The 17,028-nt window shown below is 40.1% G+C and overlaps 1 protein-coding gene across 1 annotated transcript in view; it reads left to right on the top strand.

Annotated features, from left to right (window-relative positions):
- The window catches only part of LOC111217808 (insulin-like growth factor 2 mRNA-binding protein 1), an 80,815-nt gene extending 64,273 nt beyond the window's left edge, over positions 1–16,542 (top strand). The window contains exons 4-15 of the mRNA XM_022739784.1: positions 4,531–4,582; positions 7,373–7,436; positions 8,783–9,070; positions 11,598–11,732; positions 11,856–11,978; positions 12,191–12,326; positions 12,616–12,738; positions 13,428–13,544; positions 14,839–14,913; positions 15,017–15,148; positions 15,315–15,428; positions 16,393–16,542. Of these exons, the coding sequence (XP_022595505.1) occupies positions 4,531–4,582; positions 7,373–7,436; positions 8,783–9,070; positions 11,598–11,732; positions 11,856–11,978; positions 12,191–12,326; positions 12,616–12,738; positions 13,428–13,544; positions 14,839–14,913; positions 15,017–15,148; positions 15,315–15,428; positions 16,393–16,542 (1,509 nt within the window). The remainder of the gene's footprint in view (positions 1–4,530; positions 4,583–7,372; positions 7,437–8,782; positions 9,071–11,597; positions 11,733–11,855; positions 11,979–12,190; positions 12,327–12,615; positions 12,739–13,427; positions 13,545–14,838; positions 14,914–15,016; positions 15,149–15,314; positions 15,429–16,392) is intronic.
- The last annotated feature ends 486 nt before the right edge of the window (positions 16,543–17,028 follow it).

Here is a 17,028-nt window from a genome sequence, read left to right as displayed (position 1 = left end):
GTACTTACAAGGTGCACGGAGAAAAGAAAAGTTTCAAGGGATCGAAACTCCAGTAACACTTGAAGTAATCAGAAGAACTTTTCTAGGGTCGTCATCGCAAAACACATCACAAGTAACATTTAACATATATAACAACCAATCATATGTGAACGCGTACATATCATCTTCAGAGACGGGCTGGGCCTGCGGTCATGTGGCTCGGGCCAATCGATGTCTCAGGCTGGTGGGGAATGTCCAGTAGAGGACACTATGTTTAGCTCATGGACTGCAGAAGTGCCAAAGAGGTGGCACCAGAAGTGCATCTAAAGGGTTGCACTTAAGTTTGTACAGAAGGGTACTTACTCCAAAATGTGTCCATTTGATGTGTCAGAGGCCAACCCACCCCAAAACACTTGGATTTAAATAAAGTGCTGTTTATTTGAAAGGAAACAAGATGCAACATAAAAACTAGTCATCATAAAAATTCATAAATAAACACAAATACACCTAAACCACTGCAAATCCAAATAATTGAGATATACTATATTACTATAAAAACTATAAACACTATAAAAAACGTGTTAATTGAATAAAGTCCTCATTCATGCCCCCTTGAAAAAACTTCTTCCTCACAGAGTCAACATTACCACCTCTTTGGCTCAATCACTTCTTAAGGCAAGAGCTAAACATGGGGCACCCATGTCCTCTATTGGATGTTCCCCACACAGCCTGAGACAACGATTGGCTTGAAACCACATGACCACAGGCCCAACCCCCTTTGAAGAAGCCCCATAGGCAGATATGTATGTGTTCACATATGATTGGCTGCTTTGATATTTTTCAGTCTCATACTTACCTTATTTAAATGTTACAATATATATATATGTATGTGTGTGTATATATATATATATATATATATATATATATGTATATATATGAAACAATACATACATATGAAACAAACTAAAACTATACTATAATATAAAGAATATTATAGAATAATTGTTTTTCCACAGGGCTGGAAGACCAAATAGATTCCTGACAAAACACAAAAGCATTTAAAAAATACTGTGATTTTACTTCTCTCACTCAAACCCTCCAAATGTCTTCAAACATATCATTTCTGTAGACTGTAGAAGTTGTATAAGAACTAACACTATATTTCAATAAAAAATACAAAGGACAAACTACACTTGATGTTCAGAGCAGCCAAATTTCTGCCTTCACTTCATCTTAATCTGTTGATTCATCAAACAGCATTGAATGCAGGAGATGAGGCTGGACAGTCAGTAGGCTCCATCCACATGTGTGTGTGTGTGTGTGTGTTGTTGTGTGTGTAGCTGTGTGTGTGTGTGTGTGTGTGTGTGTGTGCGCAACGTTACTGTTTTTGTGAGGGTGTGGCACACGGCCGGACTCTTCTGGCGAGCAAGTGCCTGCGGGATGTCACTCTGTGAGTGCACGTGTCTGTGTGCATGTGCACTTATGAGTGCGTGTGTGTGTTTGTGTGTGTGTGTGTGTGTATGCCAGTTCAATTTATGCTGGATCCTCTCCCTCTCTTTTTTTAATCTCTCCGCTGCTCTGATGCTACAGACTGTGTCCACACGAGGGCAACATCTCACCACAGACCCGACTCGCATGTGGCGTTTACATGCTTCTTTTTATTGTGTCGGTTAATGTCATTGATCCTGTATTTATCATTTATTAATGTTATTTCAACATCTTGACCTTTTCACTTGTTGTTAGCCCCTCACTCCGACACACAACACAGTGTGTACTTAAAGCAATAAAGTGAGTAACAATATAAAGCTATTACTGATCATAGTGTCTGTCTCCATACATCTGCATATTCACATACATATTTATACTTTCAAATGCCCACATTTATAAACACAATACAGAACTCATAATTAAGAGAAAACAAAGTAACAGAAATGATAATCATAGTACGAACAAAAACCTTTGATATTTCATTATATAGAGGTAGACCTGCTACTGCTACAGGTTTCTATTACAATTTCACATTGATTACTTAAATCATCTTCTCTAAACATGATCTATCCGATGTTTCATTAACAATTATATAAAGTGTAATTCATCACTTACCTTTGCTTTATTTAATTTAAAGGCCCATCTATTTTCCAGCACTTTTTCTTTCTTACTGATTTTATAAGTCACTTTTTCCATACTGTAAATGTCTTCTACTGTTTCGAGCCACGCCATTTGCATGTTTCTGATCTAGGGCTGAACAATATGCACAACAAATCATATTTTGGCAAATGTTGTGATTGTAATATTAGTCACGATTTCAGTTGGAGCCGTCATTTATACATTTAATTTTCACTGAAGAAATTATACAAAAATAATGAAGATGTTAATTACCAAACCTGCATTTTCCTTTACGTCCACTTTATTTATGGTCTGTTGTGATAAATTTGACCTTCAATTAAAAAAAAAATGAAAAAAAATGCAGCTCCTGCGACATGGATGTTGCACAATATTTGGATTCAATATTCTGAACAGTAATGAACACGAAGGGTTAAGTATCAGACCATCCAGAAGAGAAATGAACAGCTAAGAAAGACAGAGGGAGCTGACCCTGAGGAAACATTCTTGCCCTTCAAAATAAAAGCACATTAGGTAAAGTAGAGGACGCAAAGAGGGAAAACATCACCTGGAATCAAATAGAAATATGTAACTGTAAAATGTAGATGTTACATTTATACAATTAGGTGCAGCATATTTGAAAACACACAAGCTCTTCAGGAATTTATTCTGTCTGTGTTTGCATATTGTTCACTTTGTGAAAATGTTTTAGAGACAAAGAGACAAAGCACAGGAGGAAAAACTACATTTTGCTATATAAAAGTGTGTGTGGAATCACAGCTTTACATCAGTATTTGTTGTGCTGTGTTGTGTGCACTGGGATTTTACATAAGCAGCAGTTTACAGTTAGAATCTGCGTCTCAGAAAACAGCCTGTGAACCCGGGCCTGTGTTTATTTAACTGAAAGGAAAACTTTGGTCTTGACTGAAAGAACAAAATAGTTGGTTAAGAGAAGATCCTAAATGTGTGCAGTACAGAAACAGATGAACACACACCTCATGAGACATGTTCTGCAATAACTGTACAAAATATTGTTGGTCCTAATAAATAAACTGTAGCTGAAGCAGCATGTGTACTTCATTAAAAGGTGTTTTCAGCCTTTTGTTTGCCTTCGAGTTGAACATTTGATAAGATGATGCCACTTTTTATTATTTATCAGGGAGGATAACAATACAAATGAAGCTGACATCGATTCTGTTTGTAAAATCAATCAATTTCCAAATATCTTCTCTTGTAACCGTAGAGATAAATTCTCCCTCTCATATGATTTCTCTGATGTACTTTGTTGACCAGCAGCAATATCACAATATTAAGAGACTGTCAGTTTCACATGTTATTTATAACTGAAGATATGAAGGATTTCACACAAATAAAATGAACTTTAACACGTTATTTTAATTAATAACATCACTGCATAAAATGAAGTATAGATCTGATGTAGGTTGGATCCTGATCTCGGATTGGCAGCTCCTGCTCTCAGCGTACATGTGATTAACCATGTGATCACTGATCTGCTCTGAAGTTACTCAGACACTTCACTTGATAAACATGTCTCACACCCAGTAAAGACGTCTGTGGTTGGCTCTTTACAGATTTACATCTGTAGAGTTTATGAGTACGATCTCTGAGGCTGGAGTCTGTGTGCAGCTCCACTGTGGCTCACATACACACAGTCAGCCTCTCTCCCTCTATCATCACCACCTGCACAGTTACTGCATTTGGACACAAACTATTTTGATCCACAGTGGACTGAACCATGTGGCCCTTTCAGAGAGGGGGGAGGTCCCCTGAGATCCTTCAAAACAGTTTTAACACTCTTTGAAACTATTTATTTGGCCAACAACAATACTTGTAATGAATTAAAATTAAAACAAATTGTATGACACTAAAAGGTTTCTTGCCCTTGATAGTTTAGATCCAATAAACCTCTTCATCCAATCATCCAACACGTCTTTTAAACCTTTTAAACTTCTTTTATTTGTCCCCGCCGCTCGTTTTCTTTTCATTTGTGAAATGAGTTTCCAGCCACTGTCTCAGTGAAGTGTGTCAACATTTATTTCTTTGATAAAGATATATTTGTTTTTACATTTCAGTTTTTTCTTTTATTGTTTCATCTTCACTTATGGACAAAACTACAAGATCAAACTCATGTCTTGTAAAATCTTATGTGTATTCATTGAGCTTATGTTGTCAACAGAAGAAGATGAACTAAACTGTGTTGATAAGTTTTTGTCTTTTCCTGTTTTTCTTTGTGCTCAGGTGGATTTATTTTCTGTCTGTATTCTTGTGCTTTTCTTGCAGTGGAGGCTCAGTAATCATCATGTTGTATTCTACATTTATTTATTTTTTCCATTTTTCACATGTACTAAAAGTGTTCATTCTTTTCTTCTTCTCTCTCTCTCTCTCTCTCTCTCTCTCTCTCTCTCTCTCCCTCACCCTCTGTGTCAGGTGCTGGATGGTCTGTTGGCCCAGTGTGGGACTGTAGAGAACTGTGAACAAGGTAAGACCTCTGAACACCAGGCCTGTCTGAACTGTGCCCTGGTTTGTTGTGTACTGACCTCTCCTACATACACGCCTTATTATCTTACATACAGCTAACAAGTCAAGAGCAGGGGCAGGACAAATCACTCCCCCTCATCTATATACAGTATATGTGACATGTGGCACTTTGCTGCCCCCCAGTGGCAGCAGGCTGGTAACTGCTACGCTCATTCTCAAAGTTCATTTTCTCAGACTCAGACTCGCAGACACACACAGTTCAGGCTAAGTGGTGTCATTGGACCAACTGTATCTCTAGCTCAACTTTACTATAATGTGTAGAAATAATAAACCGCAGCCTGACAGGGAAACACCTGACACCTGAGGACTGCTGCTACAGATACAGATTTATTACAGCTTCAAAACATCACAGAATCTGACTGATACGAATGAAACCAACCAATTAAGATTTGCTGATTACTGAAAGAACAAAACAAACGTGAGGGACCAACAACAGCTGTGTCCTAGATCAGATCTGTAGTTAGTAAAAAGGTGCAGGAACAGAGTTTATAGGACTGATGGTAACTGTGACTGTGCAGCTGTTTGGGAATTTTAACTAAATTTTCCTGAATGAACCAGGATGAAAAATGAAAAAAGAACATGGGTGCCTGCAACTAATAATAAACTTTTAATCTTCCAATCCAAGGTGATGTCCTACAATGCATTTTATCCAACCAGATATTCAGTTCATTATCACACAAAAAAAAAGAAAAGCAGCAAATCATCATCATTCACAAGCTAGAACAAGGGACAGTTAATAAGATAATAATAATTAATTTAATACGAATAATTTCAATGTTTATTTTATTATCAAAATAGTTGCAGATGATCTTTTTGTCAATTGACTATTTGATGAATCATTTCAGCCCTAAAATAAGAGGAAGAAAAGAAAAGCTTTTTGGGTAATGAAGAAAAAAAGTGTTTTTATGTGGCATAATTGCATGAATGCATGATTTGGATTACACACCCATCTAAATATCTAATTCTATGATTAATATGAACATTGAAAAAGAGTCTAAGTTCCTGCTGCTATTTCACAAGTTTGCTAAATCTACCCTAGTGCAGTTATGCAGTAGCTGACAAACCACCAATCAGATACCAAGAAAAGAGGGTGGTGTCAAGTTAAAGGGACACACCTGTGCTTCCTCTGGAGGCCTTCTATCTCCTCTCTCCTCGTCTCCTTCAAGACACATTTAAGGGACAGGAACATGTTCAATGTCCATCATGATCCTCAATGGTTTTCAATGACGACCTTCATCAGTTTCCGAGTCACAGGCTGGAGGATGGAGGAAGCAGAATTAGCTGAAAGGAGAGGCAGCCAGTTTAAGTGGTCTGGAGCATTTGATGAGAGCCTCTCTGATGTGTGCTTGTGGGAGTGATCCAGGCACATCCAGCTCAGTGGAGACCCAGGTGTAGAACCAGTGTATCCCACTTCAATCCTCCCTCAGATGGACGGATGGATGTTTATCACTGATTCAGTTAGAGACGGCACTAGACTGTAATCTATTGATGCAGAAACCTTTAAGAAGATTGCTGTGCTCACAACACAACACTATTAATACTACTGTATATTACTATATACTATATACAATTATAATGTCACCTCCCAGTCAGTCAGATTAATCACATGAACCCATAATGCCCCAAAGTGTCTGTGAACTGGTGACAGAGGTATTTTTTGTTTTAAATACAACAACAACAACAACAATAATAATAATAATAATAATAATAATAATAATAATAATAATAATAATAATATTATTATTATTATTATTATTATTTAATGTTCTTCTAATTATTATTTAGTAATTTTCCGTTGTTCTGTAATTGTTTCTCATCTCTTCTTCCTGATATGTTAGCACACTAGACCTACTGCACTACATGCATATATTTCATCCCTCCAGTAATTTCTAATTTTTTGTTGTTACTTCCTTATTTATGCAATAAATAATTGATCCCGAAAAAAGAATGGATTGCGAAGTGTTGTGACCCTCAGCTCGAAAATTAGTGGCAATACACAAAGATCCGTTGCACAGCCTCACACTCAACACAAGATCAACTACATTAAAACAATACTATCAGCAATGTGTGGTAGTTTCCCTGTATCAAAATCAAATGAAGTTCGGTTTTATTAACTTGTGTATAGATTAATATTGATAAATGCACTTTTGATGCATTTATCATGTTGGATATTGTGGACCAGCTACAGATCGGCTGCTGCCATGAACGCTTATATATTTCAGTTATTTTCCTACATTGTTATGTGTTTGCATTTTTAAATTGTCTTTAAAATTGAGAGACAAATTATGTGTCTTGAATTGAATTGAATTCTAAGATGCAGAAGACTAAAAAAATCCAATACCGGAGAACAAGTCTCTGCTGTTTCTGGTCCAATGCTGTTATTTAATGGCAAAGCCAAAGTTCTACGTGCATTAATCAGCAATATCACAATTAGTAATAACTAACTTAAATGTGGAATAGTTGAAACAAAAGTTAAATTTGAAAAAAAGAGCTCTGACTCATTATTGCAACGTCTTATTGTTCTGAAGACATGTCAGGATTTTACATGTTGCTTGTGTGTGTATTTGTTCATTGTGACCAATGTGACACCAGAGTTCAGTCAACATTATGATTAAGTAATAATAGATAATAAATAATAATCCTGCTGTGGTCACCCAGTGAAGACAGATGAATCCTAGTCTTTATGGATTATTAAACCAAGGTGTGTGTCTCTGTGTCTCTCCTCTCTCAGTGAACACAGACAGTGAGACTGCAGTGGTTAATGTCACATATGCATCCAGGGAGCACGCCAGGCAGTAAGTTCCTCCACACTCACGCTCTCTGTATTTCCCACTTCGTCTCTTTCTGTCACTGTGTTAAAAGTCTTTGTTTGACATTTTAAAGAAAATGACAAAGTGTATTTTAGAGGGATTTGTATATTCATGAACTTCATGTTGTGTTCTTTTAGAAATGTGACATGTGAGATCTGTGTAGACACTCAAGATAATTTAAAAAAAGTCATTCATAAATATCCAAAGTTCCGATATACAAGTAAAGATGTGTAGATAATTATATAATCATTTATCAGAGTGAGTGTCTGAATAAAACTGCAGTAACAGCAAGTTGTATGTTTTAAGCTCCACTTGTGACATCTAGTGGTCGTTTAAAGGAACTGCAAAGAGAAATAAGAGCTTTTCTTTTTCTTTTCTCAGTCTCATCTCGTCATGACATTGACATCAGTAAAAATACTGCACTATAAAAAAAATCTCTCACAAGTAAAAGTCCTGCATTCACAGTTTTACTCGAGCAGATTTACAGATATGAGCGGCAAAATGTTTTTAATCTGTAAAAGTGTCAATCAGGCAACAGAATGTCCAGTGTTTTATTCTATTACTGGATTATACAATATTTCTATACAACTTCATATACTGTTGAATAGTTAAATAACCACACATTTTATCAGCTGATTGTATGTTTAACAAGTAACAGCAGCTGTCAGGTAAACACAGTGAAATAAAAAACACAGTGGTTACTAGGTTAGGTTACTTGTGTTTAAGTTACAATAAGGAACAAGCTAGATGTGTGTGTCTTCAGTTTCTTGTCAACATAAGCTCATAATGTAGTATTAAATATATGATATTGAATATGATATTACACTTTTATTACTCTTTTGATGGACACTATTATTATTCTGGATAACTAAGTGGAAAACGTCCAGCAGCACATATTTCCCCCTCATCTCACTTCCATTTAATGTGTTCGCCAACTTATTAATCAATCAATCAATCAATCAATCAATCAATCAATCAATCAATCAATCAATCAAACTCTATTTGTATAGAACTTTTCATACAGGTTAGTTCAAGGTGCTTCACAGAAAAAATGACAAATCAAATAAGAAATCTGACAATGAGAGACAATAAAATAGATTTTAAAACTTTAATAACATTAACAAACAGAGAAACAAAAAACTGCTTATTAACCGTAGACTCAGTAAAACTTGGTGAGATTGTGACACTGTGAGTTTGATAATAATCCTGATCATTATAACTGAACAAAAAATAAAAAATAAAAAGTTTTGTATTGTCTATATAAAATGTGTAGGGTGTCACCTGTATGAATGACAAACTGCTGTAATGATCTGGTGTTGTCTCTCTCTCAGAGCCATCCAGAAGCTGAACGGATACCAGTTTGAGAACAACGCCTTGCGCGTCTCCTACATCCCCGACGACATCTCTGAGCTGGAAGGTCAGCGGGGGCCAGACAATGGCCGTCGCCCTGGCTACGGGCCTCGCGGGCCCCGTGGTGGGTCCCCGAGCTCCGGGATGCCCTCCAAACCGCCGCACGCCGACATCCCTCTGAGGCTGCTGGTGCCCACACAGTACGTCGGAGCCATCATCGGCAAGGAGGGGGCCACCATCCGCAACATCACCAAGCAGACGCAGAGCAAGTGAGTGCAGAGTGTATCTGTGTGTGTGTGTGTGTGTGTGTGTGTGTGTGTGTGTGTGTGTGTGTGTGTGTGTGACATATATTCAAAAATAGATATGGTTGTTTTTCAGAAAGAAAACAAGAATAGTTTTCACTGCGTAGACAAACACACTCCTAGAGTCAGTCTGGGCCAGGGAGATGGTTGATGCTGAGGGACTCACGTCATTTGGGAAAAGGAGGCAATAAAACCACTGATTTGACACAAGACTTTGTCAAATAGACATTACTCTGACAGTGAAGGCAGCCGTACCTCAGAGCTGGAGTTGAGTCATTTATGAAGTGTCCGACACTGACTTTCACCAGGAGGAGAAAGTGAGACAAAGTAGAAACTATGATGACGTATTATGACACTTGTGTTGTGGGGCATAAGTCAAAAAATAAAGAAAACAGCAGACTTGACAGACCTTTAGTAAACACTGACAGGCCACTCTCATTTCTTAGAAAGTATATGCGGAGTAAAATTTGACCTATTGTCCTTTTCATCCAATCCAACTGTTTTACAATGCTTAGTCAACAACTTGGATCTGATGTACAGTTCTGTAAGTGCAGCAATGATGGTGTAAACCCTGTGTGGTCTGGGCAGGTCTGGGGGAGGGTCTCCAGGGAGATCAGGGAGTCTTATACTTCATGTCATGCAGGTAAACTACAGAGGACACAGAAATGTAAGACTATATCTATGACACACAGAGCTTTTTTCGTCTTGTCGACCACTCAAAGTGCTTTATACTACAGGCCATTCACACTCACACTCATACAACTATAAGAGGCAATTTGGGGGTTAGTATCTTTGACATGTGGACTTGGAGGAGGTGGGGATCAAGCCACCAACTTTCAGTTTAGTGGAAGACGCCGCTGTGCCTCCTGAGCCACAGATGCCCCATTTGCCCCCCTTTACTCCCTTTACTATTTGTAAACTTGTGATGTGTGACGTGCATCTTAAAATCATCAACACATTAATACCTTGATACACATTAATGTGTCAGTACAGTACGCACAAAGAACTGGCCTAAAACAACCGGTCCACTGGGATTTCTCCCACTTACCACTGCATCACTGCAGACATTAACCTTTCATTTTTAAAGATGTGATTTACAGTACACAACAGAACTGAGTACACCCCCGGTGCAACATCACTAACATGCTAAATAATTCAAAACAGCATCGGCTTAGTAAGAAACCAGATTGAGAGACAGAGATGGGGAAAACGTACAAGAGCACCAGCAGGCTACTGACCATGAGCTACACACAGCCGCTGCAGCGGTGAGGACGTTTGGGAAGAGCCGTACGACCAATGACAGAAGACGCAGTGGCCGTCGTTCAAAATATGATGTCACCCACCATTTACTGTTTACACAACCTCGCACTGAAAAACAGACGGGTTAGTGTTTGTGACCTGACACTAGGATTCAGTCACTGATCCGACAGTGAGGAGGACTATCGAAAGTGCTGGAGAGAACTCTGCTGAATACATGTATCAGGTATAATCAGTCTGGTTTAAAAGGTAAACGTGGCACTGATGTGTATTTTTACCTTGTGTATGGGCAGAATTTCACAATTTTTCTATGTTTAATTGATGCTTCTGAAGCTTCTGACTATAAAACTCATGAAAAATGAGAGGAAAAACCAGAAGAGAAGTTCCTAGATTCCCCGTGAGATCCCTGTGTTTCTGGTGCACATGAGACTATGCTCCTGTACGTAGCTGTTTGACAGATGTCTTATGTGGGTCCTGGTCTCGATTATTGTTCGACAGAGTGGTTTTTTTTAATCTCCTTTTCTTTTTAACATATCTACATATGATCTGTCAGTGGAGGTAAACAGATGTGGAGCAGGTTGTTCAACCACTTTGTCTGCGGATTATTTGGTGACTTTCTGTCCATGTAGCGCTGCTCTTTTATCAGTTATTCAAGGTTTGTTCACAAAAGATATAATGTGAGTAACAATAATATTATGATTGTAATGAGTTATGGAGCTGTTCTTCCTGTATGATATTGATATGATATTGTCTTCGTGGTGTGTAACATAACTGATGATTCATCAGAAGAGAAGGACATTTGCAGACGGTATTGAAACGGTTGGACAGATGTTGGCTCATTCACTGGCTTCAGAGAAAGTCAGGAAACAGAGACTCACAGCCAAAGCCACATGTTTGTCACCTTGCTCCGCTGTCAAATGAAACCATATATATCTATAGATGAACTGTATGTGTAGGTTTGTGCATCTGCAGATGATATATAACCAACCCTGAACTGACCTCTGTCAGGTTCTTGCCTACTGTCATTCTCTGTACGAATATCTGACCATTGTGGATGCTTTCGATTTGTTTTTCATTTTTTTTTCTTAGACTGTATTTATTTATCGATCGATTGGTTTATTTGGTATAGATTCTTTCATCCTATGAGCTGTGTCTTTTAGTATTTGAATTTAACTGAACTGAATGAACCTGAATGAAATAAACCGTGATATCTTAATCATTTTCCCCGTTGCTGCAGGATTGATGTTCACCGTAAAGAGAACGCAGGTGCTGCTGAGAAGCCGATCAGCATCCACTCCACCCCCGAGGGCTGCTCCGCTGCCTGCCGCATGATCCTGGACATTATGCACCAGGAGGCTAAAGACACCAAAACGTAGGTTTCAAACAATGACTAAAACAGTGTCACATGATCCTGGACACGGTTTTTAATTCTTTGTCTGTGTTGTCAGTTTTTTTTTTCAACGAGTGAAACGTTGGTGCTTTTTGTTTTGTGCAGAGCTGATGAGGTTCCTCTGAAGATTCTGGCTCACAACAACTTTGTGGGACGCCTCATTGGGAAGGAGGGACGCAACCTGAAGAAAGTCGAGCAGGACACAGACACCAAGATCACCATCTCCCCGTAAGACACACACACACACACACACACACACACACACACACACACATACACACACACTGAACTCACTGATTTTTAAAGACCAAATTCAACCTCGTGAATCAGTTTATTGGACATGAAGTTGATTTATGAGATAGAAAAATCGAACTCACTTTAAGATACTGATCACTGATCAGTTTTATGTATCAGTAACGACCCCTCTGGGATGTGCACAGGCTCCAGGACCTGACGCTGTACAATCCAGAGAGAACCATCACAGTGAAAGGCTCTATTGAAGCCTGCTGCCTGGCCGAGGTGGAGATCATGAAGAAGGTCAGGGAGGCCTACGAGAATGACATTGCTGCTATGAATGTGAGTACACACGCACACACACACACACGCACACACATGCACACACACACACACACACACACACACGCACGCACGCACGCACAGATGCACACACACTAAATTGAAATTGTTACTATCACTGATCATGACTGAGTCTGAAGCTTTCATTACATGTATTTGTCCTCCTCTCTGAGCGGCCATTATTTTCTAAACTTAAAACATTTGAGTTTCCAACACACTCACACTTCAAACCTCTTCTCAGACCTCCATGTTTTCCACGTCTCTCTCTAACCTGTGGTCTTCTCCACAGCAACAGACCCACCTGATCCCTGGTCTCAACTTAGGTGCTCTGGGCCTCTTCCCCTCTTCCTCCAACATGCCCCCACCCCCACCTGGAAATGCTGTCTCTGGTGCCCCCTATGGCTGTTTTGGGGTAAGAATATTTGCTGAGTACAAACCCCCAGAGGGCAACATCTGTCTGTATCACTGGAAGGACCTGTGGGGTTTTTTTAAGCTTCTCAAACCAGAGTCCAACATGCGTGGCCGCCAAACAGAAAATTAGTACTAATATTATTATATAAAGTTAGTAACTCAACACTATGATTGTCATGATCTGCCCCTGTGATGACTGCGTTTGCACTTTGTATATATGATTTTCTGTTTTATTTTGAAATTATTTTCCCTGTGTCCAGTTACCTGTGCCTTCCTTATGTACTTAATGCCAGACTTACGCCAAACGATTCACCTTCTTGTGCCTCCCCAGAGTCGCCTCCGTGCTCACTATCATCTCTGTTTAATGCTTCCTGTCTGGAGCTGGAGATGTCTATCCTGACATCAGTCAGAGAAGAAGAAATATCAGTGTGGACACTATTTTAAGTAGTCAGTTGTCTATGTTTGTGTGTATTGACTGTTTTCTAGAGCAGCGCAATGAAAGTTTGGTTTTAGGTGGATTTTCCATTTCCACTTCTGGATCACCCCTCAGATTATGATACACCGTTCCTGTCTAACCACGTCACAGTTCTTCATTCAGGACAGATTATTTGTATGTTTCTTAAATACTGACCGAAGTCTCAAACAGACATTCAGGTTGTGTAATGAAGTGTTTGCTTTGTGCGTCTTCAGGCTCCAGAGCAGGAGACGGTCCACGTCTACATCCCAGCGCAGGCTGTGGGAGCCATCATCGGAAAGAAGGGACAGCACATCAAACAGCTGAGCCGCTTCGCCGGGGCCTCCATCAAGGTCTGTACTTTACCAGGAGTTTACAAAACCTGCCACAGGTTGGGTCGAGTAGGGTTTCCACATACGAGGAATTTGCTTTGGTGTTTTTTTTGTGCATAACAACAAACACAGTAAGAAGAAGAAACATCAACAGCTTTGTGAATTCTTCTGCCTGTCACACTGTACATACGACACTAGGGCCGTTGAACTTGCTGAGACAATTCAAAGCTTTAGAGGGCGGTGTACATGTGTTGTGTGTCAAAAAAATTCTTAGTAAAAACCAGGAGTTGGAGGCTTTGTTTAAAGACGCTACATGTACCTGTACCTGTCAGTGCTGACTGCAGTGACTCCTCAGTGTTGGAAAATAAAGACTACAATCATGTCTACCCACATCGCCCTCTCTCAGCTAGTAAACAAGCCTCCAGAGGTGACATGTCAGAGCTGCGTCATGGTGAAGTCTACCCATCAGACCCTCCCCAGAACTCGTCTGGTACAGCACCAGGCGGTCCTGGGTGTGTTTTCCACACGACTTGAACGGACGGCTCTGGGTGTCAAGTGAAAAAATACAGAGTGTAAAAGCAGCATTGTAAACAACATGGAGTAATTAAAACATACTCCACATGATTTGTAGTGCTTGAATCCAAATAACAGTGAAATACAGAAAAGGTGCTGAAGTGTGTCTGTCATGACTTCAGAGCTGTGAGGAGATGAAATGACAGTATAATTAGAGCTCAAACTTTGATACTTTCATGGACCAACTGAATTGTTTTGATACCATCGAGGATAGAAAAATGTCTCGTCATTCAATACCTAAGGAGTAAATGTGCAAATGTCATCAGGGCCGGTGAGCCAATCGGCATGCAGCATGCTCGGACCAAGATCTAATAATGCTGCTGATTGGCTGTTTATTTACATGAACATGTTTGAGTGTGTGAAGAGACCGAGCTTAAAACTAAAACTAAATTAAAAGTAATATTTGTACAGTAATGTGTGATGTCATTTTCTTTTTGTTAAAATAGATTTGACAAAATTGGTATCAAAAAAGTATCGCACTGACAGTATTAGTAATGACATCTAAAATATAGCATTTCTATCACCTGCTGTTGTGAGATTCTGCCTGCAATCCATTAACCCTGGTTTCCATTTTATTTTAATTTAATTATGTATGTTTCAATTTATAAAGCTTATAGAGTATAAAATATATTCCCAACAGTTATATTGACAATATCGGTATCTTCTTCATGGGATGTTATTCATAAAAATTCTAAATGTCTTTTATTAAATGATCATTAATGATCGATCTCTCCTCTTCTAGATCGCCCCAGCTGAAACTCCAGACTCTAAAATGAGGATGGTGATTGTGACAGGACCCCCTGAGGCTCAGTTTAAGGTAAACACTAACAGGACGTTGGCAGCTGTAATGATAATTACATGTCTTCTCAGCTGAGACAATAATAAAATGGACTATGAACCTCTTTGTCGCCCTCCTTCAGGCTCAGGGCAGAATCTATGGCAAACTGAAGGAGGAGAACTTCTTCGGGCCGAAGGAGGAGGTCAAACTGGAGACTCACATCAAGATGGCTGCCGCCGCTGCAGGGAGGGTCATTGGAAAAGGAGGCAAGACAGTAAGTTACCTGAACCTTACACTTCAGTCTCCTCTTCTTTTAATAGCAAGCTTTGATTGCTGCAGTAACAACTCTGTCCATGAAGCGTTGGCGACCCTCCACCTTTCTGCCATCAAATCTACAACACTCCTCGGCCTCCTAAAGTGACCAAACTGTGTGTCTCCAGGTGAACGAGCTGCAGAACCTGACAGCAGCTGAGGTGGTGGTCCCCAGGGAACAGACGCCTGATGAAAACGACCAGGTCATCGTCAAGATCAACGGACATTTCTATGCCAGCCAGGTACTCCTCCCACTCTGCTCCTCATGTTTCACTTTTCCACAGCTGACAGTTACTGCAGCCGCGAGGTTTCTGGCGTCTTCCCCCCCAAACTATGGCAACATTAGCCTGCTAGTCTACTACTTCACTATAAAATGACACCACTCTGTCAGGGGCATATTGGACTGACATTTAAAGCTGTAGCTAGTTACTATAACATCCCAGATACAGCTAAAAAATAATGAATGTAAAACACATTAGTTTTTTTTTTTTAAATACAGTAATGTTTCTGCCTTTAAACTTTTGTCCAACAGGCTATAAAACGATGCTAATCAGGGCTAATTTGTAGCTATGGCTAGCTTACTAGTTACAAAAATGAAAGTTACAGTATGTCAGTAACAAATGTCATGCATTTGGCTTCCCTGGCTTGACTCTTGACAAGTTTTTCTTTTACCCTTTTCCCACCAAAATGAGTGACCGCAGTGTAGCTGTAGTGTTTGTAGTGACAGGTGTTTTTACACTGTTAGATGTTACAGCTCAGAAAAGGGGCGTGCATGTTGTTGATGTTGTTGTTGTGTTTACATCAATGCCGACCGGAGCCGGAGCCGATAAATACCAGCGTCTACTGCAGAGCCATTTGACCCGGGTGTGAACGCCAATTGTTCCCTTTTCCATTGCAGACAAAAGCCCGATGTTAGGAGGTCTTAACGGGTTTTTTGACCAGGGGTATTTTGGTGGCCGGCCACGCATGGTACACCTGTAGTGCACTTGTAAACCTGGTGGGATCAGAAAAAATACTGTAAACATGTTAGAACGGTGGCTTATTTACACAGGTGTCCACCTGACAAATGTACCCACTCTATTTTATCTCCGTTTTGCTCTACACAAACTTTACCTGTCTACCTTTTGCTGCTGGTACAGATAAGTCATATTTTTACTCTGGATTATTGCAGCCACAAACCATCCTCATCTCTCCTCTGTCCTCCAGCTGGCTCAGAGGAAGATCCGGGACATCCTGACCCAGGTCAAACAGCCACAGAAAGGCGGGATGGGCCCCAGCCCTAATCCCCAGGGCTTCACAGAGATGGGCAGTCCTACACAGGGTCTGACTCAGGAGCACCAGCCACGCAGGAAGTGAGGGTCCCCGCATCCTCCTCAAACGCCGTGGGGCACCCCCTGCCTGACGGACAGACAGACAGACAGACACATGCACGGACGCATAGACAGACGGACGGATACAGGAGAGCGACACACGGACCCAGCGATAGACAGGGAGAGATATAAAGAGGGAGGGAGTACGCCCGATAGCCAGAGAGAAAGATAGGTGTTTAGAGAAGGAGAGATGAATAAAATCAAAAGATGAAATGAATAAAAAAGAGGATTAAGATTAAAAGAAACTTGAGAACAGAGACCAGATGCCAGGCCAGAAGAGACACTGATTGAAGATGGAGGGATAAAGGAAAAGAGGGACGGAGAGAGGGAGGGGTGGTGTCCTCCTAGTGTGCCTTGGTAGGGCTGCAGCCAGCTCCTCGTCTGTTGAAACTTTGAACAGATCCTGCGTCAGACAGGTTTAAACAACACGCGACAACATTATTCACCCCGTAAGGTGGAGCCTTACTGCTGT

Source organism: Seriola dumerili, unplaced genomic scaffold (genome assembly GCF_002260705.1).
Source record: "Seriola dumerili isolate Sdu_G_001 unplaced genomic scaffold, Sdu_1.0 BDQW01000045.1, whole genome shotgun sequence".
Taxonomy (NCBI): domain Eukaryota; kingdom Metazoa; phylum Chordata; class Actinopteri; order Carangiformes; family Carangidae; genus Seriola; species Seriola dumerili.
The sequence above is the reverse complement of the archived record's forward strand: the minus strand, read 5'-3'. Positions and strand labels throughout refer to the sequence as shown.